At 35.7% G+C, this 27,290-nt stretch overlaps 6 protein-coding genes and 2 pseudogenes across 8 annotated transcripts; 3 read left to right on the top strand and 5 right to left on the bottom strand.

Moving 5' to 3' along the window:
- Positions 1 to 106: 106 nt before the first annotated feature.
- Positions 107 to 1,883, top strand: AT4G14490 (SMAD/FHA domain-containing protein). Its single transcript, NM_117529.3, has one exon. The coding sequence runs from the start codon at positions 112 to 114 to the stop codon at positions 1,270 to 1,272; it is 1,161 nt and encodes a 386-aa protein (NP_193185.1). The 5' UTR covers positions 107 to 111; the 3' UTR covers positions 1,273 to 1,883.
- On the top strand, positions 1,822 to 3,780 carry AT4G14480 (Protein kinase superfamily protein). The gene has a single exon (NM_117528.2). The coding sequence runs from the start codon at positions 2,142 to 2,144 to the stop codon at positions 3,603 to 3,605; it is 1,464 nt and encodes a 487-aa protein (NP_193184.1). The 5' UTR covers positions 1,822 to 2,141; the 3' UTR covers positions 3,606 to 3,780.
- A 1,272-nt stretch (positions 3,781 to 5,052) lies between these two features.
- On the bottom strand, positions 5,053 to 6,060 carry AT4G14470 (annotated as a pseudogene; the record flags this gene model as incomplete). Its single annotated transcript has 1 exon — positions 5,053 to 6,060.
- Positions 6,061 to 11,333: 5,273 nt separating this feature from the next.
- On the bottom strand, positions 11,334 to 13,148 carry AHL20 (AT-hook motif nuclear-localized protein 20). The gene has a single exon (NM_117526.4). It carries the CDS (start codon positions 12,712 to 12,714, stop codon positions 11,869 to 11,871), a length of 846 nt encoding a protein of 281 aa, NP_567432.1. The 5' UTR covers positions 12,715 to 13,148; the 3' UTR covers positions 11,334 to 11,868.
- Positions 13,149 to 14,855: 1,707 nt separating this feature from the next.
- AT4G14460 lies at positions 14,856 to 19,608 on the bottom strand (annotated as a pseudogene; the record flags this gene model as incomplete). Its single annotated transcript has 1 exon — positions 14,856 to 19,608.
- Positions 19,609 to 21,301: 1,693 nt separating this feature from the next.
- On the bottom strand, positions 21,302 to 23,367 carry ATBET12 (Target SNARE coiled-coil domain protein). Its single transcript, NM_179053.3, has 6 exons — positions 23,191 to 23,367; positions 22,737 to 22,887; positions 22,215 to 22,271; positions 22,067 to 22,126; positions 21,881 to 21,966; positions 21,302 to 21,772 (listed from the first exon to the last, which is right to left on the bottom strand). Exons 1-6 carry the CDS (start codon positions 23,202 to 23,204, stop codon positions 21,748 to 21,750), a joined length of 393 nt encoding a protein of 130 aa, NP_849384.1. The 5' UTR covers positions 23,205 to 23,367; the 3' UTR covers positions 21,302 to 21,747.
- A 260-nt stretch (positions 23,368 to 23,627) lies between these two features.
- Positions 23,628 to 24,302, bottom strand: AT4G14450 (uncharacterized protein). Its single transcript, NM_117524.6, has one exon. It carries the CDS (start codon positions 24,165 to 24,167, stop codon positions 23,790 to 23,792), a length of 378 nt encoding a protein of 125 aa, NP_193181.3. The 5' UTR covers positions 24,168 to 24,302; the 3' UTR covers positions 23,628 to 23,789.
- A 1,449-nt stretch (positions 24,303 to 25,751) lies between these two features.
- On the top strand, positions 25,752 to 27,096 carry HCD1 (3-hydroxyacyl-CoA dehydratase 1). The gene has a single exon (NM_117523.4). The coding sequence runs from the start codon at positions 26,024 to 26,026 to the stop codon at positions 26,738 to 26,740; it is 717 nt and encodes a 238-aa protein (NP_193180.1). The 5' UTR covers positions 25,752 to 26,023; the 3' UTR covers positions 26,741 to 27,096.
- The last annotated feature ends 194 nt before the right edge of the window (positions 27,097 to 27,290 follow it).

Genomic DNA, 27,290 nt, shown 5'->3' with positions numbered 1-27,290 from the left:
TGAAATTGTTTTATCGTCGAAACGATAAAAGCCCATTTAAGGCCCATTAATAATTGGAGCGTCAGACAAATCAAAATTTCAAAATTCGCATTTGGGAGAGAAACGGTAACAATGGTTACGCCATCGTTGAGATTAGTATTCGTCAAGGGTCCAAGAGAAGGCGATGCTCTAGATTACAAGCCTGGATCTACGATTCGTGTTGGTCGAATCGTTCGTGGTAATGAAATCGCAATTAAAGACGCTGGAATCTCCACTAAGCATCTTCGGATCGAATCGGATTCTGGGAATTGGGTAATACAAGATCTTGGATCTTCCAACGGTACTTTATTGAATTCGAATGCTCTTGATCCAGAGACGTCGGTAAATCTCGGAGATGGCGATGTTATCAAACTAGGTGAGTATACATCTATTTTGGTGAATTTTGTGATTGATGATTTTCAGGAGAAGAAGCTTACGAGGAACAATAGGCGTCAGGCTAATGCGAGGAAGCGAATTAGGGTTTTAGAAAGTATCAATTTGGGGGATATCACTGAGGAAGAAAAGGGTTTGGATGTGAAATTTGAGAACAAGCCGAGTTCTAGGGTTAGGAAAGTTAGGAAAATCGAGGATTCGGAGAAATTAGGGATTACTGATGGATTACAAGAGGATCTGGTGGAGAAAAATGGAAGCTTTAGGAATGTTGAAAGTATTCAGAGTTCATCTGTAAACTTAATTAAGGTTGAAATGGAGGATTGTGCAATGGTGGAGGAAAATTTAGGGAGGGGATTGAAGAAGAGAGTGAGCAGTAAGGCTACGAGGAGCAAGAAGATTGAAGAAAGTGTAGGAAAAGCTTGTTTGGGAGTGGTTAATGTAGAGAAGGTAGAGACTTTAAAGGAGAAGAGGATTACTAGGGCTACAAGAAGCAAGAAGATTGATATTGTTGGAGATTCTTATTTGGAATTGGACATGGTTCTAAATCGAGCCAGAAAGAACAAAGGGAAGAACAAGAAAGCGGATCAGAAGCCGTTGAAGAGCTTTGAAAATGATGAGGTTACTGATTCAGGAGAGCAGGGTTTAAGCTGTCATGTTGAAGAAGATATGAACAATGAACTTGATACAGATCTAAGAAAGATGACATTAGGAGCATTGTTCAGTTTTCTGGAGGGTCATCTGTCAAAAGAGATAATTCACAAGACAGAAAATATGATTGAGCCCATGCGAAGTAAAACTCAGAGAGTTCGTGAGTATATTTCAGATCAAAGAAAAGTTCAGGCTAAAGCGTGTATGTGTTGAATTGACAAAGTGTCCAACTGATATGGTGCACACTGATTATTGGTATAGCTTCAGTTCATGGAATAAGAAACACATACTGACAGGTACAAGTTTCTTATGAAGTAGACCTTAATGCTGTGGGATTGGCTGTGTTGCTTAGAGTTTTGACTGCATTGATTTACTTGCATTTGCTTTACGTGTGAGACAAAGTAAACAGTGAAGTGCTGATGTTTAAGTAGGTTTCATAAGTCTTTTGCCCACTTTATAGTATATGTTTCAAGGACATCCCTGAAGACTTATAAAACAAGTTCTGTTCCATTGTGATTTTATCTTAGCATATTGATGTTTGAATACTTGATCATTCATTTTACCAAATGTCAAGAAGGCTGACGTCTTTTCTCTAGTCTTTGTTTCCTTCTCATGTGGTCAAAGGCAAATGCAAGTTCTTCAGAAATGCCATGAAAAAAAAGTTGTAAAACGAGTCTAGATATCTAAATCTAGAACTTTAAATTTCTGTGAAATGATGAAAATAAATTTTCATAGCTCCATTTAATTTTTGTACCTTTACCGGTTTGAAGTTGAAATGATAGTGTTTGCCCTTTGGGTCCCTGGAAAGACCAAAGGTAAAATCTCATTAACTAAGGTTAGTTAGTTAGCTCTTTCACATGCTTCATCTTATTGTTTCATCAACATATTTTTAAGTAAGAGATAAGGGTTTTGCTTTTACATTAAAGGCTCTCTTTTTTTTCAAGTTCACATGCTAAACCAACTCTTTCTTTTTTCATCCCTATATGAATAGCCTCATGGTACTATTAGCCTCTAAAAGACCACAATTCCACTAAAAACATAACAATTCAATAAGCAAGAGTGTACTCATCTTCTTTCTATTTATGGCTCGGAACAAGCTCGAGTTCCCTCTTGATGCTGAAGCCTACGAGATCATCTGCAAGATAGGCGTTGGTGTTAGTGCTTCGGTCTACAAGGCCATATGCATTCCGATGAACTCAATGGTAGTTGCTATCAAAGCCATCGATCTTGATCAGTCGCGGGCTGACTTTGACAGTCTTCGCCGTGAAACCAAGACGATGTCTCTGCTTTCTCATCCGAATATTCTCAATGCTTATTGTTCATTCACCGTTGATCGATGTCTCTGGGTGGTTATGCCATTCATGTCTTGTGGCTCTCTTCATTCGATCGTCTCTTCGTCTTTTCCAAGTGGGTTACCAGAAAACTGCATTTCCGTCTTCCTCAAGGAAACTCTGAATGCAATCTCGTATCTTCACGATCAGGGTCATTTGCACCGTGACATCAAGGCAGGTAACATTCTGGTAGATTCTGATGGATCCGTGAAGCTCGCTGATTTCGGAGTATCTGCATCCATCTATGAACCCGTGACATCTTCCTCTGGAACAACATCTTCTTCTTTAAGGTTAACTGATATAGCGGGAACACCGTATTGGATGGCTCCGGAAGTGGTTCATTCCCACACAGGGTATGGTTTCAAAGCAGACATTTGGTCTTTCGGGATAACAGCGTTGGAGTTAGCACATGGAAGACCTCCGTTATCTCACTTACCGCCGTTGAAGAGTCTGCTCATGAAGATCACCAAAAGGTTTCATTTTTCTGATTACGAGATCAATACGAGCGGAAGCAGCAAAAAGGGTAACAAGAAGTTCTCAAAAGCTTTTAGAGAAATGGTTGGTTTGTGTCTAGAGCAAGATCCTACTAAAAGACCATCGGCAGAGAAGTTGTTGAAGCATCCTTTTTTCAAGAACTGTAAAGGACTCGACTTTGTGGTCAAGAACGTGTTGCATAGCTTGTCAAACGCAGAGCAGATGTTTATGGAGAGTCAGATTTTGATCAAGAGTGTTGGAGATGATGATGAAGAAGAAGAAGAAGAAGACGAAGAGATAGTGAAGAATAGAAGAATCAGTGGGTGGAATTTCCGTGAAGACGATCTCCAACTTAGTCCAGTGTTCCCAGCTACTGAATCAGACTCTTCTGAGTCCAGTCCACGTGAAGAAGATCAATCAAAAGACAAAAAGGAAGACGATAACGTCACAATAACGGGGTATGAACTCGGTTTAGGTTTGTCGAACGAGGAAGCTAAGAACCAAGAAGGTGAGGTTGTTGGGTTTGATAAAGATTTGGTGTTAGAGAAACTGAAAGTGTTGAAGAAAAGTTTAGAGCATCAAAGAGCAAGAGTGTCGATTATAATCGAAGCATTGAGTGGGGACAAGGAAGAGAAGAGCAGAGAAGAAGAGCTTCTAGAGATGGTGGAGAAGTTAAAGATTGAATTGGAAACTGAGAAGCTAAAGACCTTGCGTGCTGATAAAGATAGTGTTTTGGGTTAACTATTCTAAACTTGTTAATATTTTTTTTCTATATGCTAAAATTATATAAGTGGCATGACATTACGATCAATTGTTTTCAATTTAACTCGTTTTATTTGTCAGTTTAGAATGGCTCCAAATTAAGTTTTGGTAAACAAGTTATATATTCACCAAAACAACATATAAATATTTCCTCTTCATAAAATTTAATAAAGAACAATAAAGTAAAATCACAACAACAAAATGTAAAATTGATATGAATTACAAATACATATTCCCTATTTACTGATGTACTTCTTAGAATCAAATTTACTTTAATAGTCTACTAATTTGATTGTATTTTGCATCTTCAAACACTTTCATCTCGAAAGAAAAAAACTTAATGTTTTTTTTTTTTTAATGTAATGTTAAATTAGATTCAAAAGAAAAATGTCTTTTGTACAACAAGTGCAACGTGAGTTTGAAAAAGGCTAAATACATTTTAGATCAAAGAAACTAGTATAAATTTCTTGTTGCAAACCAAATTTGAAGTCCCGTCTCATGTCTTCTTTCTCCGCTTGTGTTCAGTGAAGAAAGTCGATCTCTTACTTGCTTGTCTATCCATCGGATTAAACGCACCGGTGGATTTGGTTGTTCGCCATGCCGCCGATTGTTACGTTTCCTCCAGATAGTATGAATCGTTGCTTGGAAGACATAGTGAGCTATGAACCGCTTTGTTCGATCTTGCCAATGACCCGAAGTGGCTGCAATCAAGTCATTCCAGTGAGTAGTATACTTTGCTCCATAGATGTTCCTTGTCAGAGCCTGCCAAATTTCTGAAGCGTAAACACAAGAGAAAAAAAGGTGATTTCTAGTTTCCAGCGTGTGATTACAAAGAGCGCATCCTGTGGAGAGTCCCTGTTCCAGCTAAGCATGCGATCTCCTGTTGCTAAACGATTGTGAGCCGCCAACCAGACGCAGAAAGAGAACTTGGGGGTCCCTCCTGCAAACCAGACGCTCTTGTGCCAAGTGACTACAGGCGAAGGTGTGCGAGTATGGTTCCAAGTATCTCGTGTTGAGAAACGTGGCCGATAAATATCCTTTCTCCCTTTCCAAAGAAAAATGTCCTCTGCCATCACTCTGTTTTGTTTCACCAATAAAGTTCTTGTTCAATGTTATTTAGAATTGCTGCTCGATGCGTACGTGAGCTCCTTCCGTCCCATGCCTCTGCAAGCGTCTTATGCTTACTAATCCCCATATCAATTTGGCCACGTTCGCCCACGACGTCAATCAATCTGCCCATGGTTGACCAATCATCATACCAAAATGAAGACCTTTCGCCATTTCTAATATCAACCTTAGAGAAATCTTTTGCAATGTTTCGGTATTTCAACAACTTTTTCCACATCCAAGAGCCTTGTTGTGCTGATCTAAGGGACCAGAAAGTGTTGTGCTTTAGGAGGTGGGTCTTAATCCACTTCACCCATAGCTAATCACCATGCGAGACCATTCGCCAAATAAGTTTCAGACAACATACATCATTTGCCTCTTTGATTGACCGCAGACCCAATCCTCCCTCTTGTTTTGGTCTACATATTGTATCCCAAGCAATCTTAGCCTTCTTAGTACTTAACTCTGGTCCTGACCAAAGGAAAGCAGAACAAAGCTTGTCGATTTCCCGAATACACTCACGTGGAAGCCTGAAAGCAGAGAGCCAAAAATTACATATACTCCATAAAACCGAACTGATCAAATTTAGACGACCCGCGTAGGACAAGAACCGGGCTGTCCATGTTCCTATTCGTCGTTTTATCTGCTCAAGAAGCGGGTTGTAGTCCTGAGATGTGAGTCTCTTGGTGACTAGAGGTAACCCGAGATACCGCACCGGGAGACATCCTACTTCAAAATGAAATTGTTCCTCAAACTCTTGGCGCACAGTATCAGAAATTCCTGCAAGATAAATTGTTGTTTTCTCCATGCTAATCTTGAGACATGATTGTTTTGCAAAACTGTCAAAGACCTCCACAATACCCTCAAGGGATCGAAGTTTCCCATCTGTGAGCACCATGATATCATCAGCAAAAGAAAGATGTGTTAAACCAAGATTTTTACACTTTGGATGGTATCCAAACTTCCTTAAGCCTGCAGCTCTGTCAAGCTTCTTGGATAGAACATCCATGACAATGACGAAGAGATAAGGAGATAGAGAACAACCCTGACGCAGCCCCCGTGAACTATTAAAGTATCCAGCTAGTTCCCCGTTAACCTGAACCGAGAAAGATGCTGTGGTAACGCAAAGCATGATCCAATGAACAAAAACTTGAGGAAAATCAAGAGTTAAGAGGACATTCTTGAGGAAGGTCCATTGAACTGAATCAAAAGCCTTGGAGATGTCAATTTTGATAGCGCAGCGTTCTGAGACTGAATCTTTATGATAGTCCTTGACTAACTCCGTTGCGAGGAGCAAATTTTCGATTAATAGGCGATGTTCCTTCATATAACTTTGGTCCTTTACAATGATTTTGAAGAATCTGGAAACCCTATATCAGAAATTCGTCGATTCTACATGAAACTCTACCCGGCCCTGAACGTGTTGCATAGCTTGTCAAACGCATTTAGTGATATCAAAATCTGACTCTCCATAAACATCTGCTCAAAATCAGATTTTGATATCACTAAACGTATTCTCAAAATCATTTATGCAGTAAACAAAAATATCACTAAACTTTAAAACCAACCCAAATAAGCAATCTGGGGGTTTGATTATGGGCTAAAATAGATGAATACGTTGGGCACAAAATACTAATTCCAATATATTTCATCTTGTTTCTACAAACCTGACTAACTGACCACCCAATCGGTTCTAGCTAGTCCCAAAACTTTGGATTTTGAACTTTGGTGATATTTATAGAATCATAAACAACAGTGGGATACCGGAGTTATATATGAATGTGAATTTGGTCATAGCCGATAGCCTAGTAGTCTAGTACCATAAATCCATAATACGTAATATAAAGAATAGTGTACAGTTCAACGGAACGGAAGAAACAAAAAAAGTAGAAATGGAATAGTAATTTACACATTGACAATAAAATACCACTTATATAACAAGTTTTTTTCAACTAAGTTTTGTAGGTAAACTGACCATCTCCATTGGGAGTATCTCATAAGAGTTTCTCACAATTAAAAAATTAAAAATAAAAAAAATGAAGGAGAGAGAGTGTACAAAGTTTCTCACTTGAGAAACTCCGAGATACTCTATACAATTCATCATGATAATTCTCATCTCACTATTGGTTCAATTTTTTAACAAAAATACTTTTTTAATCAAATAATCAAATTATAATATAATATTAATATTTTTTTTGTTTGAGAAATTTTGTGAGTTTCTCATTGATGAAGATGCCCTAAAATTACATAATTAAGCTTTTTCAACTAAGTTTAGAAGATAACATACGATGAGACAAAAAGAAAAAGTTTATTATGTGAATAAGATATCATGAACAAAAAAAGAAGAAGATGTGGAACCACATTTTATGTATTTCATTTTAATTTATACTACTAAATGTTGCAGTTTTTATGTAAAAATAAAATAATTTTGAAGAGAGGGTTGCCCGGTATTTACGGGAGGAAAAGCATGTACACGTGGGAGATGTTGTATCGGTCAAAGCTTCAGTTTCCTCTTTTGTCTTTTTCTTGTTTCAGTCTTTTTTTGCGCCTTTCCCATATTTCTTTCCTTGGAAATTTAACAACAATCTTTCCTTTTGTTTATTGTAAGCTTTTTTAAAAAATATATTTTGACTATCTAATCTCTATAAATTTTTCAGTTCTCAGTTTAAAAGTGTCTAAATTCAGCCAGAAAAACTACTGTAATAGTTGTGACATAGCGAATAAATGAAAGTTTTATATCTGATGGAATACTACTAAACAGGGCAATTTAAATATGTATACAGAAAATTGATATAAAAAGGAACAAGATTTTCCTTGGTTTATGATTTTTTTTTTATAAATACTTTTTTAATGAGGCTATTGGTACTCATTTACTTGTAATTTTTTATAAGAAAAATCACAACCAAAAATAATTTATTTACACCAATGAATGATTGTATTTTTATTTTAGTTTTTGAATAGTGGGACTCAAATTAATAATCTGATTGTATGTTTTTTCAATATTTAATATACGTTCATCCGGTTGATTTGCTAATGATAAACGTAAATGACACTTACTTTTCTAAGTTTCTAGAAACTGATTTTTTATGTGTTTTTGTTTCAAGCAAGTAGGTGGGGTTAGAAGATTATTATCCAATTAAAGGCCTTTAATTAAAGACAAAACTTAAGTTTTCCTTATGTTTAATTAATAAAAGTTAAAGAAAATATACAGAATAGGATGTGACTAGGATTAACTATAGACCTTTATGGCTTTATTTGGATTTTTCCATATATACCAATATTCTTTTAAAGTTACTTTATGTTTGAAACAAGTAAATATATTACTAATGCAATCACGAAGTGGGCAATGATGTAATACTTGATGGAAATCTTTTGTTTAGTTCAATCACACGAATCAGCTTATTAAGTATACATTTTAAGATTCCAACCAATTGTAAGTTAACTGATATTTTCGGTAACAAATGATTCTTTTGTTGGTAGGAAGTCTCATCAAAAATAAAGAAGAAGAGGATTTTTGGATGAGTCCGTCTTTAACATTAAGAAGCTAAATTAAAGAATCCTTTTTTAATTTGGAGGAATTATTAGGTGTTAACATTTTTTATTTATTGCATATTTAATCAATTTTTAGTTTAAAAATATGATCAAAACATATATAGTAATACTAATACTTAATATTAGTATCGTTGTATCACTATTTAAACTCAACATAATGTACAATAATAATAAAAAAAACATATATAAAGCTATACGAAAATGATTAATATCTATCAATTGTGTGGCAAGTAGATGATAGGGAACAAACATTTACTAGTAATTTCAAAATGATTTATGACTAAATGATTATTTGTATTGTGAAGAAAAAAATATTATAAAAAAGTTCATCCGCAGAAAAGAAAATTGTATTAATGACAGGTATATTAGAAATTATAATATTTAAATATATTGTGACGTACAGATTTTAAAACAACAATTATAAGAAAACAGGATGTTGTAGATTTGTAGGTGTAATTTTACTACAAATGGTTAGTATTAATTTCGTTTGTTTATTTGGTGGTCCAAATTTCGTTAATTAGGTTTAGTGGAAGCCTATGCTACATTACAGTTAGTGACTGAGAACGAGATTGCGGCTTTTCAAGCTCCCAAAGTGCATTGGATTTGTCAGAATAATTAGTGATTTCATAAAGATAAATTTATCAATACTTAAGAAAAAATGAAGGTTTTATTTTGACGGTGGATCTACTAGTTAGCAACTTAATCAGCACTACTCAATCTTCATTAACTCCAAACGAATTCATCATGCATCAGCAATTCAGCACTATTTAGTCATATACAACACCTATATATTATTACACAATAAGATAATAATTGAAACCAATTTTTATTTTTTTTGTTAGACTCAAAATCAAAAAATTTAATTATTATTTTCACTTAAGGAAAACTTCATATTAAGTAATTTGTTGCATAAATTACTTATGAAATTGTAAAAGGCTAAAAGCTCTTCTGAAATCCAAAGATTGGTCGGTAATAGAAAGAAAATAACGGAACTTATTCTATCGCACAATGAAATGATTAAAAAGGTCTCATTTATCTTGAGGCTGGGTTCAGAAAATGCTTGTGGCTGTTGCATATATATGTAGAGAAGCAACAATGAGTTTGTATTGGTATGAATAAAGCATAAGTTAACAATATCAAAACCTTGTATAAACACATTTATTTGTGTTTGTTTTAGTCGTAAAACATTATAGATTTTAGTTTGAAAGTAGCTAGGCTTGGAAAGTTAGAAATATGATGCCACCATATTACCATAATCTAGTTTGTGTGACGCATAATAATTATAGTTAATGGAGTAAATTGGTCCGATTAAGTAACTAAGGTTGTCTTTAAGCTTTGCAATGATGTGACCACATAGATGTTATTAATTACACGATATTATAATTATATTATACTAATAGAATAATTATATACGTCCCATTGGCTTTGACAATTGACACGTGAATTCATGTGAAGATGGTCCTTCATGTTGCGCCATTTCTAGGATCCCCCACTCGATTTGACGTGATACATATTGGTATCTACAAAGGAACTATACATTTTCATTAGTTTAATAATCAAAATTGTTAGATTGTCACTATTTGGCTGAAAATCCAGTTTAACAAATTGTCTAGTGGCATAAGGCGGCAGTATTAGTTTTTGGTAAGGTAAAAGACAACGAAAAATATAACAATACATTGCGAAGAATAGATCACAATTAGCTAATATATATGTGAAAGTTTTGATGTAGTGATGGTGATGTGTTTCGAATATTCTCTATTATACAATATTTGACTACGAGACTTAGTTTAGAAATAGAAAAAGATTTGAAGACGAGGAATAAAAAATAATTTAAAAATTAGTATAGTCCTTCAGAAATGTTTTTGGGTATTTTTCTGGTCAAATAGAGTATGAATAAGGTTTCTGAACGAGAAAAACAAAAATCATAATAGATGAAATTGCAGTTTCTTCTATCTGGGTCGGATCACATGTCGGATTCGAGGTTTTCAGAATTATTGGGTAATTATGTTGACCAGGGGATGTTCAAACGTACCATCCATACTCTAAACTTAAGTTACAAGAATGTATATATATTTTTTCCGTAACTGTTTGAATTAAACATCACATGAGTTATTTGTTTTTATAATCTTTTTTTTTTGTCTTTTAGTCGAACATATTCATTTTGTCTCTTGTACAATAAGCAAGACATGGTAAAAAAAAATTTTTGATTTATATTTCGTTTACTCAACATATAAATCTAGATTCAAGACTGAAAAAGAAAAAAAGAAAAAAAGAAAGAGAAAAGAACATAACAAAAAAAATGAAATTTTTTTACCTGAATGTAGACCAATTTGTTTGCAAACTATGTAGATAGATAACTTATCTAAGATAAGTACTTCCAATTTGGCGTGTTTTTTGGTGAGAGTTTAAGTAAATTTCTAACCTTGAAATAGTTGGTTCCTCCATGTTGTCCTATTAACAAAATCATCCCAAATTTAAAATAATATCCTTTTTTCCTTAGGAACCATATATGCAACCAATAATCCAAAACAAATGAGGTAAAAAAAAAGGTATTGAATTATGATTTATTTCTTGATTTTTCCTTGTGAATTGTCATTTAGAAACTATCTTCTATGATTTTGCCTAATTTTTGTAAACCAAATATTTAATGATATTTTTAAAATATATTTTTCTGAATATGCATGCTCTTAACTCATAAATCTTATATATCAAATTAGAGGGAATATATCAAGTTCTATTTGGAAAAAAAAAACACTAAAAATTACAAAAGTGCATTAACATCAATAAATGATCGTTTGGTAATAGTATTTTTTAGTTAAGACTTACAACGACTTAAAACTTCATAGTATAGGTTTGTAAACTTCCTTAAGTCGTTCTCGCCAACAACATCAACCGTTTTTTTTGTTCAGTCATAATTTTGTTTTAAAGCTTCTTTCGTGTCATGTACCATTAAATAACATCAATTAATACACATAGAGAGTACGTATATGCTTTTAGCTAGTCAACAATCTCTCATTCTTTTGTTTACATAGTCATATTAAAAAATTCCAATAGCATCATGACGCGAAGATTAAAGAACCACCACTATGGACCTATGGTAAAAACCTTAAATAAAAATGATCATGAATTAGAAATATAATATCGAAACGCACAAATAGGCAATATATGCTCTCAACGTTCCTTCATCGTTGAACCAGCATTAAATATATATAATAAACCCATGGTTTTTGAGCCAACCAAAATGTAAAGTATCTAAAGATCACAAAGGCAAACACATACAAATATTGTAGTTAAATACTACTACACAAAAACAAAAAGACAAACATTCTAATTTACAGTACAATGTTTATTTATTTCAATAATTTCGTGGAGTAGTAATACTGAAAATCTGAAAGTCCCTTAATGTCGTCTCTTTCTACCTTCCCAAGCTCTATATTTCCATTAAGAACAAACAAAGCTTTGATACTTATTTATTTTTCCAACCAGAGCAAAAGCTTTGTAATAGACTACCTCAAATTGCTTGCTTATATTCATCTATATATTTATTTATATAGACCATTATATATAGAAATGGCTCACTGAGTCAGTAAGGTGGTCTTGCGTGGACCCATGTATATGGTTCGTGCCCTAGCTGACCAGCCCCATTTGGAATCAGATGCGGCGGCATATTGTAGCCTGGCCCGGCCATCCCTGATAGATCAGGCAGGTTACTACCGATTCTGGGCGGTGAGTCACCGCCTCCGTGAATCTGTCTTGAGCCGCCACCGTCTTCCTCTTCTTCCATGGGCAATCTCTCATAAGTAGCGTTAGAGAAAGTAGCAGCAATCACCATGACCGACCCTATGGCTAAGAGTGGGCCTACAACGCTACCTCCAACGACCTGACCCTGGACCCCGGCTAAGTAAACCGTTAAACCGGTTGACCCGGGTGGGGAAGGTCCAGGGAGGAAAGCACCGGTTAAAGATAAGATTTCAAACCTGCCTTGGAGAGAGACCACACCTCCTGGTGCGGCGGCTTGGCGGAGGGTGACGTTAGCGACTGAGCCTGTCCCGCTGAGAACGCAAACGCCGCGTTGCCTGCGTCTTGAGAAGTGAGCGATTGTGTCGGCGACGTCACTGCCGTCGGAGATCTCCAAGACATGGCTACGGAGTGCGTTGGGGCTGTCTCTTGTCACAAAGATTGGAGCTTTGGGTTTGTTTTTGGATCCTGGTGGTCTACCTCTTGGTCTACGGTTGACCACCTCAACGGCTCCTTCTCTAGGATCATCTTCTTCGTCTTGGTCGTTGTCTTGGCTCTGATTCATGGCTATTCCAAGATCTCCTTTGGTAAGAAGACTTTGGTGGTGATGGTTTTGGTGATGGCCTGAGGAGACCGAATGGTCCACCATGCCCGCTAAACCACTCTGGTTCGTCCACCAAGGGTTTGCCATGATTGACCAAAAACTGGAAATTCGCTAAAAAGAAAGATCAAGAAATTGTTACCCTGATGATTTGCTTGAAAGGCCTCTAGGGTTCCAACTTTACAAGGTCAAAAGGTGTATATGTAGCTCTTTCTTGAAAAATATTATCTTTTCGTTTCGATTTCTCTAATTTCATATGAATTTTAGGAGTTGTTGATGACAAATAAAGAAGAAAAGGCTACGGTAGGAGAATTAGATGCAATTGTGGAATGGAACTAGAATCAAAACAAAGCTATTGAGACTTTGATTTTCTTTTCAAGAATCAATCAGAGAGAGAGAGAGAGAGAAAGTGGGCAATAATTAATTTTTCACAAGTTAGTATTATTTATATAGGGTTTATATAGAATCCAAGAACGCAATACTATGTGTGTACTCTCTTTTTATTAATATATAAAATATACTGGACAATTTTTATATGAGTCTATTTTAAATAACAGTGGGATTGAATACCGATTATGCCAAAGTCCTAAGCTCCATAACGTATTTAATGAATTCATCTTATAATTTTCTGCCAGAACTTTAATTATACACTCATATTACTGAGGTTGCCTAGACAAGTCTTGGGTTTCACATGGTGTAATATTTTAGGAAAGATCGGTTTATGGGGAAAACTATTTTAGAAAACATATTCTTGTTTACTCTGATACAATTTGTAAAACCCCAAGACCAAAAGAGATAAATGTATTGTGTTGGAATGTTGTGGCATGGGGAACTAGCCAGATCATTTTCTTCTTTCACTAGAGTAGTAAATATTAGTATCATATGTTTTGCAGTTTATACATACAATAAGTGTAGTTATCTTTAAATAAATGAAGAAATAAATGAAATGTAATTGATAGATTAGCATTGGAAATTAGGGTTAAGTGGGGCATAGTGCGCGTGAGCATTGGGGTGGTGGGGAGCACGTCATTTTCCCTTGCCCCGACGTCTCCACTCTCGACAACTCTTTTACCCTATTTCTATAATAAGATATGACTGATATTGATACGTTTGAATATAGAATCCAAAAAAAGAATAGTTAATCCAAAGTATCCAATCTAATTTACAAAAAAAAAAAAAAAAAATTTCTAATCTAAAACAAGTACTTTGTACACTTGAATATTTTGAATTTTCACCTAATAATTAAGTAGCTAACGGTTAAAACGAGTCAAACTTAGACCATCTATATAATGTATTCCTCTATTTCGTTTTTTTAAGAGTCAATAATCTGTAGCTTTAGTTATTATTATTATTTTAACTCATAACCTATGTTAAAAACAATATATATATAACATCAATATTTTAAGCCACAATTTACCGCTACAATCTCAACTAATCATCCCGTAAACCACAATTGAAACCATATGGAAAATTCTTGAACCATGTTCTAAATCCATAAGGTTTTTCTAAGCTAGTAGTTACAAGGCTGAATCTACAAGTTTAGTAACTTATCTTTGTCTAACTGGCTTTTAGAGGTATTTCATCTCAAAAACTCTTTGACACTCTAGTTAGAATTGAGATAATGTGAGTTGCCGGAAATTGAGAAAACTATGAGGAAAGAAGATAGATTTAGTTTTGGACCTAAGGCAAATATCTAGTTTTCATTAGCTTAGAAAAGATGTTAATGGAAGAGCATACAAGAAAATATTTGGGAGTTGGTACTCTTCAGCAGACGAATGTGACTATGCAGAGATTTTGACGAAGTATACGAACATAAAAGAGATTTTGAATCAATGTAGGCAGGACCGACTCAAAAATAGCAAAAAGACACAATGGTCTTTGTTCAAATTTGAAATATGGATCCTAATTACATAGAAATGTTTTTTTAAGAAAAACATTTGGTCCTTTAATACGCTAAATTTCATGTTTGTTTGAACATGGATCTCGTGCAAATGTATTCCTTGATAACGTCCGATACATCGGAGATTCAAGATTGGAGAAGAGAGACGAAGAAGAAGATAACAACTTTTCTTATTCAGCTTAAAGTGTTGTTACAACCAACTTAACTAACAAAGTAATCGAGATTAAACTTATAGACATAAGATTATTGTGGTTAGTAAACCACATTCAACCAAACCAGTGATAACCGAAGTTAACCGGTCCTATATCCTTAATATCCCCCCCTCAAGTCTCTAGCTTCGAACTGGCTTGTTAGGAAGAAAGAGACTTGACAATGACATTTGTCTGAGAAGATGGTGAAACGGACCAGGATGAAGAGCTTTGGTAAGTATATCAGCATGTTGGTTTTCAGTAGGAACGTGTAGAGCTTTCAGATTGCCTGCCTTGATCTGATCCCGAACAGTATGACAATCTATTTCTATGTGCTTCGTACGCTCGTGGAACACAGGATTCAAAGAGCTGTGAAGTGCTGATTTGTTGTCGCAGAAAAGCTTAGCAGGACATGTTAACGGAATATGCAAGTCCTTCAGTAATTGTTGCAGCCATATGATCTCACAAGTAGCCTGAGCCATACTCCGATACTCAGATTCTGTACTGCTTCTGCTAGCTACAGCTTGCTTCTTTGACTTCCAGGATATAAGAGATGTTCCCAGATATATGCAGAAACCTGAAATAGATCTTCTAGTATCTTTACACGCAGCCCAATCAGCATCAGAAAAACCATTCAAACAAATCTCATAATCTGCAGAATACATCAGTCCTTGACCAGGATTAGCTTTTATGTATCGAAGAACCTTATGAGCAGCCTGTAAGTGAATGTCAGAAGGAGCCGAGATAAACTGACTTAGCTGATGTACTGCATAAGTGATGTCTGGTCTTGTAATGGTTAGATACAACAAGCGGCCAATTAATTTCCTATATGCAGTAGGATTTGGCAGAGGAGTTCCCATATCCCTTACCAAATGTAACGTTGGATCCATAGGGATAGAACTTGGTTTACAACCAAGTAAGCCTGCATCTTCTAACAAATTGAGAGCATACTTGCGTTGACAAACTGAGATACCTTTGGATGATCTTGATTTCCAAACCCAGAAAGAATCTTGCGGGTCCAAGATCTTTTATCTTAAATTCTGATCTCAGTAAAGCCTTCAAATTCTCCACTTCTGCATCATTGTTGCTGGCTATCATAATATCATCAATATATACTAAAGCCGCAACAAAACCTCCAGAAACCACTTTCACAAACAAAGTGTTATCAGCAGGAGATTATATGAAATTTGCTCCCAACAAGACTGAAGACAAACGTTTGTACCATTGTCTAGAAGCTTGTTTTAACCCATATATAGACTTCAACAATCTACAGACTGGATTAGGAGGCAAGATTGTACCTGCAGGAGGAGTGTAACCTTGAGGTAAACTCATGAAGATTTCTTCATCCAAATCTCCATGTAAGAATGCATCCGAGACGTCCATCTGCGTCAGTGTCCAACCCGTAATAGCAGCAAGGCCTAACATCATTTTCGCACTTGTCAACTTCGCAACAGGTGAGAATGTATCAAGAAAATCAATTCCCTCCTGCTGTGTAAACCCTTGAGCAACTAACCGGGCCTTATATCTCTCCACTGTACCATCAGGGTTATACTTAATAGTAAACACCCATTTACAACCTACAACATTTTTATCAGGCGGTAATGATTCAACAGACCATGTCTTATTAAGTTCCATAGCCTGAAGCTCTTCAACTGCAACCCTAATCCATTTCTCTGACTTCATAGCCTGTGAAAATGTTTTAGGTTCTGTTTCTGTATTATAAGCAAAGATATAAGATTGACAAAGAGGCGTGTATTTATCATAGGACACAACCGTAGAGATGGGATAAGGTGTAGTCTTTTTAGGTGATGAAGCTGTAAAAATTTCTGGTAATGGATGTATAGGAATGGATGAATCTGTAGGGGGTAATGTAGAAATGGAAGGAACGAGGGAACAATGATACTCAGACAGATAAGAAGGAGCCCTAGTAGTACGTTTAGACCTAGTAATGGGTACAGCATTAGAATCTATATCCTGTGTTTCTGTATTACTAGATGGAGGTATGATACTAGGTAATGCAGATGATGATGATGATGCATGATTATCAGCAGTCCTAGAATCTGTCGTAGTAGGTATCAATGAATCCTCATCAATCAATGGCATAGTTTCAACAAAATGCAATGGAGCCGGTAAAGGTAGAATCGAATTTGGAAACATGTCTACAGCCTTATTCAACAATTCACTAGTCTTAAAAGGAAAAACATGCTCTTTAAAAACCACATTTCTTGACACAGTGACAGAATGAGATTCCAAATCAAGTACCTTATACCCTTTGTAACCCGATGGGTATCCTAGAAACACACAAGCTCTAGCACGAGGAGTAAATTTAGTTCTTTCATGAGCATTAGTTGAAACAAAACAAAGACATCCAAAATTCTTCAACAAAGAGTAATCAGGTTGCTTGTTCAATATAAGTTCATAAGGAGATTTATTATTCAGCAATGGTGATGGTAATCTATTTATCAAGAAAACAGCAGTAGTGACACAATCACTCCAATATTGCATAGGAATGTTTGACTGAAAAAGTAAAGCTCTAGCCACATTAAGAATATGCTGATGCTTTCTTTCTACAACTGAATTTTGTTGAGGAGTGTATGCACATGAGAAATGATGAAGCATGCCATGTTCTTTCACAATTTCAGTAAATCCAAGTTCAGGTGCATTATCAGATCTAATTGCTTTTATTTTTGCATTAAATTGTGTTGAGACAAGCTTTATGAATTCAGGAAAAACAGATGAAACATCCTTTTTATTTCTTAACATGTAAACCCAAGTGGTCCTTGTACAATCATCAACAACAGTAAGAAAATATCTAAAACCTTCTATAGACTCAATACTAAAAGGACCCCATATATCCAAGTGAACAAGATCAAATGGATTAGAAGCTAGATTATTATGAGATATGTAAGCTAATCTTTTCTGTTTTGCTAATGGACAAATGCAACAAGGTGATGACTCTGAATTAAAAGACTTCAAAGAAGGAATGATACTAACAAGTTTCTGTAAAACTACTGAAGATGGATGGCCTAAACGTTGATGCCACAGATGTCCATCATTTAGAACAGATCCAGTGAACAAACAAGCTGCAGGTGTTGATGTAGAGGGGGAAGTATTTTCTGTTTCAAGAATGTATAGATTGTGATAAAGTCTACCCCTCCCAATCATCAAGCCCTGAGAAAGTTCTTGAATCAAACAACAATCAACATAGAAATGAGCAGAACACGATATAGTTTTAACCAAAGAACTAACACTCATCAAATTGAATTTAAAATCAGGAACATGTAAAACATTATGTAATATGAGTTTTTGAGTAATATGCACAGTTCCTATATGCGTAATAGAAACCCTAGTACCATTTGGTAATGTAACAGTGACACCAGAGACAGATTTTAATTCCCTAAACATCGCTAAGTCTGAACATACATGACTAGAGGCTCCACTATCTATAATCCAAGCATCTGATGGTAAGAATTTCTGTAAAGCTGATAATGTATGATTTTGAAATTTGAGATCATTATTCTCATACTTAAGACTAGTAGAAGGGAAAGGGATTATAGTACCCGATGTGGAAGTAAGTGCCATAAAACCATGTTCAGAAACTGTAGCCAATGGACTAGGATTACTTGAAGAAGCTGCAGGCTCTGGAACTTGCACTTGAGCCTGAAACTGTGAAATCATCTGCTCGATTTGTTGAGGAGTAAAATCTTGAAGACTCAGGTTGTTTCCACCATGTGTTATATGTGGCATTGGATAACTACCATATGGATTCATCATAGGTGCCTGTGAATAACCTTCAGAAGGATATGCACCAGTCTCTGCATAAACTTGAGCCACAACATTCGCTTTCTGCATCGAATTAGTATAAGGCTGAGCTGGAAACTGCATCCTTGGTTGAGGCATCATTGGCATCCTAGGTTGCACATGTAGCTGAGGGTTAGGCTTGTAAGTATATCCTGTATTGCCTGTCTTCATACCCGGTGGATAACCATGGACTTTATAACATTTTTGAATTGTATGTCCCACTTTCCCACAGTGAGTACATATCGGCTTCTGATTAGGTCTAACTGTGTTATATGCTGCAACATAAGCATTTTCATCTTCATTTATCATAGAAGTGTTTTGAAAAGCAACACTATCAACACGAGTAAGTGGCTTGACATTCCTTTGTCTCTCATCTTGAGTTACCATATTGAACGCTTCTTTAATAGTAGGTATAGGTTTAAGCATCAAAATATGACGTCTTGTTTGATCAAATCCTTCATTCAATTCCTTAAGAAACTTAGTCACTCTACTTCTCTGTTGTAAATGTTCCCATTTAACTGCAGCATCACACTCACAACGACCACATGTACAAACTGGGAGCTCAACATAATTTCTGTGTTCTTCCCACAGAGTTAACAAAGCTGTATAGTATGTTGAAATATCCATAGATCCCTGCTCTATTTTACTTAACTTCTGTTCTATATCAAAGATCCTTGGTGCATCATCTTGCTTGAATCTTGATAACAGATTGTTCCAAATTCCTTGAACAGTAGCTATGTAAAGTAAACTCTGACCTATCTTCTTATCAACAGAGTTCATCAACCAAGTACTAACAATATCATTACACCTAGACCAAGCACCAAAATCTCTATGATCCTCAGGTGGTTTAGTAATCGTACCGTTTATAAATCCCAATTTGTTTCTGACATTCAAAGCCATCAAGATCGATCGACGCCATGAATGAAAATCTGAAGCTGTCGTAAGTCGATCTGACACAAGAATCAATCCAGCGTGATCTGCACTATGAAGATAGTACGGATTCTCATATTGATCTACTGGATATCGAATTTGATCACCATTGTTGATCGGAGGACGAGTCACCGGATTCGCAGGTGGAGGTACATAAGATCCCATTCTCAGAGTAAGAATGAAAAATTACAAAGAAAGCGAGACGAATTTGATGTATAGAAAACGAGATTCGCTCACGCTAAAGGTCAATTGAAGGAAGTAAAAGAAACAGAATGAAAAATACTCCGGTGAATCGGAAAAATAACGAATGGCATAAGCGAACGAAAGAATCAAAAGAAGAAATCGAAAATGAAACTCTCTCCCGATGAACACAACAAACGCGGAATCAATATATTGTGCTCTGATACCATGATAAAATCCGATACATCGGAGATTCAAGATCGGAGAAGAGAGACGAAGAAGAAGATAACAACTTTTCTTATTCAGCTTAAAGTGTTGTTACAACCAACTTAACTAACAAAGTAATCGAGATTAAACTTATATACATAAGATTATTGTGGTTAGTAAACCACATTCAACCAAACCAGTGATAACCGAAGTTAACCAGTCCTATATCCTTAATACTCCTCGCACATGCCTATATACGGCATGTATGTAGGTTCAATATGCAAGTTGATGTTCTTGAGTTCCTTGTCGATCGTGTTTTTAGCAATCATACCTCGCATTCTAGAAGCAATGTGCTTTTGACGGATATGACCCGTGTCATAACTCTGTTATGGCCCAATAGCTTCTGAGAGGTGTCACTTCTGCTAAGAGAGCATGCTTAGCATAGCCATGGTGGGCGTGCTCCAATGTATGTGCATGTACATTTAATTTTTTAGTCAGCTCCTTGTAAATATTCAATTAACTACGACGATAATTTGTGAGCTAGAGCAACCAAAGCTCGAATGAAGAGTTAATTGAAGAAAGCAAGTCATTTCCCGCAGCATCATGAATCTTTTTCTCTTAGTAATTAGGGTGGTAGGACATGTCGTATACTAGTCTTTCTAAAGGCTGAGTATTTCGTCGGCTTTCTTAGAAACGATTTCGATTGTACATTGTATATATGTCACGATTAGGTTGATGGATTCACTACCAACAGTATATTAGATAACCATGTAGCTTACTATTTTTTGAATGATCTATATATCTAACTTCTTCAAATAATTACACATATTTTTCATGTGAATCCAAAACACTTTTGTTTATAATCTAGCACCCTGTTTAATATATGTAGCATAACATCTGTTGTTGTGTTATAATATATTTATTTTACAAAAATCACATTCATATTTACTAACATGGTATTTTAGCATATACTAAAAGATCAGAAGAAATTGAAAAACTACTCCCGATTTAATAAGGTAACATTTTTTTTTTTTTACTTTTTTTCTATATATTGTGCCAGAACTCAAATGTTATCCTCTAGTAGCTATATTAAAACTCATGGTTATTTGACTATTTATCTAAACAGTAGTTTCAAGAAATTTACTATTTAGCATAGCAACCTGTTATTCACTCGTAAATTCAACATTTAAGACTATAGTTTACATAATTGTTAAGATGATTTGACCTAGAAACCGAACCATTTGGAAATGTACATGTCAACTTGTTGTCTATTACCAAACCAAAAATGAACTTGTCGATTATTGTCAACTTGTTACCTAAAGTGGAAAAAAAATCAAACTCTTCTGCATAGTAGTGTCCTGTCAACTTGTGGAATTGTTGCGAGTCGTTCAAAAATGATATTTCTCATGTTGTTACGTATTTGGATCTTTAGCAAAATGTCAATATACAGGACGGTATTTGCGCCTTAAAATTCTGAAAATTGGAAATTTTTGGAAACAAGACGCCAAGTTATCTTGTTTTTATTACAAAGTGCTAAACTTTTTTTCACAGAAAGCTAATAATTAAGCTTATCAATCAATCAATTAAGCTTTTTGTAGACAAAACTGCTAACATGAACCCAAGATCAAATAGTTGACAAATGATAAAGAAGCTTTTGCTACATTACATGAAATGACATGAGATGATTTTGCTTGTGACAAACAAGTCTCTATCAAACATTTTTTCTTTCGGTTGGTTCACTAGTCTCTTCACAATCTCTTTCTTTGTCTTGTTTCAATAGGGTTTCAATAGGGTTTCAATAGGGTCCCTTGACTTGTTTACTATGTCTGAATCATTCATTCATCAGGAGAAATCCAAAAATGGAAGTCCCAAACGAAACTATTCATTTAACACTCTACTTTCTTCTTGTATCCAAATTTACCCTTTGATGTAGTTTAATAGCCTGCAAAATCCGAAAGATTGTCAGTGTTCGAGTCAAAGAACAAGGACTTGAACCAGTCCCTAAGAAAAGTCAAGTGTTTTGATAACTATAAGAAGAAGTGTATTTTACCTAATAAGGTAATACATGATCAAGAACAGGAGCACAAAATAAGCTATGAGTTTGCAACTTTTTCGATTAGACTTCTTCTCAAAGACCTGTCGTGTTAAAATCGAGTTTTATTCAGATATAAGTTTTGATAGCGAAAAACAAAAGGGGTGATGCATATATAAAAGGTACGAAATCTTATTTACATACCAACTTGAAGCGGTTGATCGTTCCCGACATTATCCCCCTCGCGGAGTCCATTTTGTTCCCCTAGAGATACAACAACAAATAGCTTAGAAGAAAAGCATGTGATAGAGATCTACAAACTGAAACAGATGAAATCAAACTTTCAGCTTACCACTTTGTCAAGCAAGCGGTTATGATTCTCAACTTCTTCATGTATGTCTCCAGTCACCTGATAAGATATTATTACCAACTTACATCTCAGGCAAGCGTTATTGCAAACTAGATTTGACAAGAGTGAAAACAAAAAAGGCATTGTTTTCATAACTAGACTTTTCTAAGGCATTACATCATAGCTCGATCCTTGTCGTTGAGTCCGAAAGACTTATACAGGGTCTAGTGATAGCAATGCTGGAGAGAATGTTCTTAATCTACAATTTCAATACATATCTAGGAACTAAAAACTAAGTTCAATTTCTTTATATCTAGACTTTTCGAAAGCATTAGATCATCGTTCGATGCTCGAAAGATACATTTAGGGTCTCGACTTAGCAGTGCTTAAGGGACTGTTCTTTCTCAAACAATAAGGATCAGTAGCACCATCCATTTCACAATAAAGAATCACAATTCTTAATCCTAATGTTTATGCTTGTGTTGATATTTTGATTCTTTAGTTATATAGATGAAAGAAACATACTCTCTTGAGAAACGAAACTCTGTCCTGAAGATTTTCCAAAGCTTCATCATTATCACGTTCGTCATGAGCATACGAAGAAGAAGCTCTCAAGCGACCTTCTTCAAGTCCATCAAGGCCATCAAAGAGAGACGTTCTCGAAGCACGATTCTCCCTACAGAAATCAAAACCATTGGTTCTTAATCAGATCCAATTTTCTCCAATTCTAGTTGGATACACTCAATTCAAAATCTGGAAAACTGTAATTAGAACTCTAGAATTAGGTCAATGACTCAGAATCAGGAATTCGAATGTCGGTGATTCAAAAAACTAAGATTTCAGAAAGAGTGAATCTGGAGATTGTGAAGAGATCTAGATCAAATTCGATCGAGAGCAGAATCAATATCATTTGTTAAACATTGATGAATCTACATAAAAACAGGATTCGAATGCAGAGGAAGAGATCAATAGATCAAACCTTCGAAAGTTCATTTGATTCGTCTTCGATTCTACTCTCTTACGAAGGATTCAACATAACAGACGAATTTAGAGCATTGTAAAGGAAATTCTCGATTTGGATTCAATTCCAGAAGCGTAAGTTTTCGTGTTTTGTTTGCGAGAAACGTACGAAAGTTCTTACTGTACTACAAGTCCCTAGAAGAAGAAGAAGAAAATAGAATTAAATTGAATTGGGCTTACTGGGCTTTAGTTCGGCCCATATTGAATCCATGAAGTTAGTTTTTTTATTTGTTAAAAGTGAACACTTTGAAGAAATGAACTTTAAAGAAAAGTCCAACCCTAGATGTATGATGGGTTAATTTGACAATTTATTTAAAGAATTCATGCAACTATTTTCTCCATGTTTTTCCCATAATTTTGTTTCATGTGTTTTATGCATTTTTTTTTACCCATTTAGAACTTGAATTAATACTTTGTTAGTGAATAATATTATCTCTTAGAGGATAAAACTGATACAAAAACGTGAAAAATAGTTAACCGCGTGTAATATCACAGGAACAAAATTCACACGGGGCTGGTAGCTGAGTCATCAAATCTACAAAATTTTGATGAACCGTTCTAAACCTGGATGAACGGTGGGACAAACGTTGTTGGCTCGTAGCAGAACGGCGACGCGGGATGTTGCCATTTCTTGAAAACTGGTGTCTTCTTCACCTCTTCTTCCACTGGTATCTCAGTCTTGTTCTGCGGCGGAGGAACATGTGATTGGTCGAAGGATGATGTTAGAGAAGGAGCGAGCGGTGAAAGGAGAGGGATCGCCACGTTCCAGTTACTAAAAGACGTTGGTTTGATCATTAAAGACGGAGCTCGTCTCTGTAGCTGGCTAAGTTGCCTCTCGTTACTGGCCGCGGAGCTGCTTGTTCTTTGCATCGTGGACGCCATGGAGATAGATTTGTGAATTGTAGGATAATTGAGTACTTTTGTATCAAAGAACATAATAATGATGTTGGTGTGTGATGTCTGATGTTTATGTAGATGACATATATAATAAGGTGAGGAGGGCCACGACTTGTAACATGTTGACTAGGTACATTACATACACGCTTGGATATGGTCATTGGTCAGAGTTGGAGAAAGAAAATTAGCTGCTTTATCTTCCCTTTTCCCGTTTCTTTACATTTTTGTTTTGGCAATACTCTTTGACCAATTCTTTTTGAATTTTCCATGCTTGTTTTTATGTTAAAGTTCTTTTTAATATTAAATTACAAAGACATCGATCTTGTTAATGGAAGTCAAACATGTTCATGAAATGTTAAATGGTGGATGAGGTTTACCTATACAGATTCTCGTGAACATGTTCTATTGGACTTTTATAATATATATGGACCAGAGGTGAATATGAATATGAATATGTAAGTTGAGTCTAGTGCGGACAGAGCTTTACAATCTAAGCCACAAAACAAAAGAAAGCAAAAATCGGACCATGTCACGATGTGCTTAAATATGTGAGGTTTTTGCATTTTTCAGGCCAAGTCAAGTCAACTAGCCGCCTGATTAACTTCTACACGAACAAAAAAATGTAATCCAATGGTTTGTGTTAGTGTTGTCAGTGTGTCATCACCCTTATGGCCTTATTCAAACCCGCATATTGCATGTTGCTAACCAAAATATAAATAGTAAGAAAGTTAACATGATCTTGTAATATATGAGTATACTGATTTGTATTATAAGTCCCATCGTGGTGTCATTAATCGAACACAGAGCCGTCTCTAGTATTTAATAGATTGCAAGCAAAGAACAAAATTTAGACCTATTTTAATGAGTGAAAATGAAAAAATAACAAGGTAAATGAAGGTAGATGGACTCAAACTTTTGACGACCATAGGTATCTAAGAATCAAATAATCAACGTTTTTACTGAAAGTTATAAAAAAATTAGGTCAATATTTTATTTGTAGTAATTGAGGCCGCAAGCATAAATTTGGTCCTATTGCGTTCATGGACGGCTCTGATCGGACATAAATACGGTATAAAATTTTTTAAAAATAAAAGTCAATAAACAAGATAAATCTTAGTATTTATTCGGTATAAAATAAAAATCTTTGCATATTAAATAAATATTTGAATATGTATTTGAATTATAGGATCTTGTAAAATAATGATTGTTATATGTCTAGTTAACAGTTTTATCGGTTAGACCGGCTGGTCAAGTATGGATCTAAAGACACTGTTCTTTTCTATGTAGCTTGTGTATTTAATAAATTAAAGAGTTGGCGGACTAATATTAACCTAACTAATGTTGTTTGCACAACTTAAAGAGTTAGTGAACTAATTTAACTACTCATGTCGGTCTCTTATGGAATGTGTCCATGAGTAATGCTAAAGCAGAGATCTCAATCAATCATGCTTCAAAAATAAAGTTCATAGATTCAAAAGCCATGACAAGATATCTAAAAAATCATACGAACAGTTGTAAGTGTGTAAGCACTAAAAAAAGGTTGTTAATATTAATCAAGTGGAGACAAGGAAACCAAAATTGATTTAGCCAATAGCTGCGAAAGAACAAAATGGTAATTACGTCCAAGGACAAACAGTTACAATTATCATTTTCAGCAAGAAAGTCACACATTCATTCATACACATTTGTCTCGTCTGCATTTAATAACATTGACACCAAAATGGTTGGGAAGATTACCCAATTTAAAGACTTCGGTGGCAAAGCACGTCTAATAAATATACAGTTGGGTTCCCTTCTATTAATTACTCAACACTCACTTCTATATCACAGTTTTCTACTAACTCTTTCCTTATTCTTGTACCATCCTAAATCAGTAAGTCCTTAACGTACGCACCATGTGTACGTTAGAGAAGCGCGGCGATCTCTTTCTCCTAACCCTAACCGGCGAAGACGAGCACAGATTCCACCCCGACACGATCGCCTCTGTTCTCTCGCTTCTTGAACAAGCAAAGTCTCAATCCACAAAAGGATCCGTCCTCATCACTACCGGTCACGGAAAGTTCTTCTCCAATGGCTTTGACCTCGCGTGGGCTCAATCCGCTGGACACGGTGCTATAAAACGGATGCACCAAATGGTCAAATCCTTTAAACCGGTGTTAGCCGCCCTCCTCGATCTTCCAATGCCGACGATCGCCGCCTTGAACGGCCACGCGGCAGCCTCGGGGCTGATGTTTGCGCTGAGCCACGACTACGTTTTCATGAGGAAAGACCGTGGGGTTCTATATATGAGCGAGGTGGACATCGGGCTACCGGTGCCGGACTACTTCTCGGCGTTGGTCGTGGCTAAGGTTGGGTCAGGTATCGCGAGAAGGGAGCTGTTACTGAGCGGGAAGAAGCTCAAAGGAGAAGAAGCGGTGGCTCTCGGGATCGTGGACTCAGCGGCGCATGATAGTGCGGAAGGTGTGGTGGAGGCTACAGTGAGCCTTGGAGAAAGTTTGGCCGCTAAGAAATGGAATGGTGAGGTGTATGCAACCATTAGGAAGAGTTTGTATCCGGAGCTTTGTCGGATGGTTGATTTAACGGCAAATAACTTGGCCACTCACAACCTCTAGAAACTCTCATTGTCTTGTTGGGAGAAAAATGGTTGAAATATGAATATTGCCGACAAAAGTCAACGTCCATTTCACTAAGCACGTATTTGTTTCTCACCAATAAAACATAATTAATCTAACCTACGTCTTTTTATTTTTCATTTAGTTGAAATTTTAACAATATTAATAACCATATCAATACAACTATTGATAAGTTATATTAGCTAGAATATTTGTAATTCATACTTGATAATCGTACTAGCATCAGCAATATATGTCACATCATGCATCTATTTATAATATCCAAATTACGTCATATGACCATAATCGTATATATCGCCATAAGATAGAATGAGAAACGGGTGCAGTCTGATCAACCAAACTCAACCGAATTAGACAACCCACGAGAAACCTTATATGGTGTGGGGAATTAATCCAAAAGACAACATTGTATATAGAGAGAGGAAGTGTTACACAAAAATAACCATTTTTTTTTTTTTTTTTGAATGTAAAACCAATACAATAAGTCAGTAACGAAGATGGAAAAACCAAACAATAAACACATATTTTC

The sequence above is a fragment of the Arabidopsis thaliana genome, chromosome 4, assembly GCF_000001735.4.
Source record: "Arabidopsis thaliana chromosome 4, partial sequence".
Lineage (NCBI taxonomy): Eukaryota > Viridiplantae > Streptophyta > Magnoliopsida > Brassicales > Brassicaceae > Arabidopsis > Arabidopsis thaliana.
Note: the sequence above shows the minus strand (reverse complement) of the source record. Positions and strands in the feature narration are given on the sequence as shown.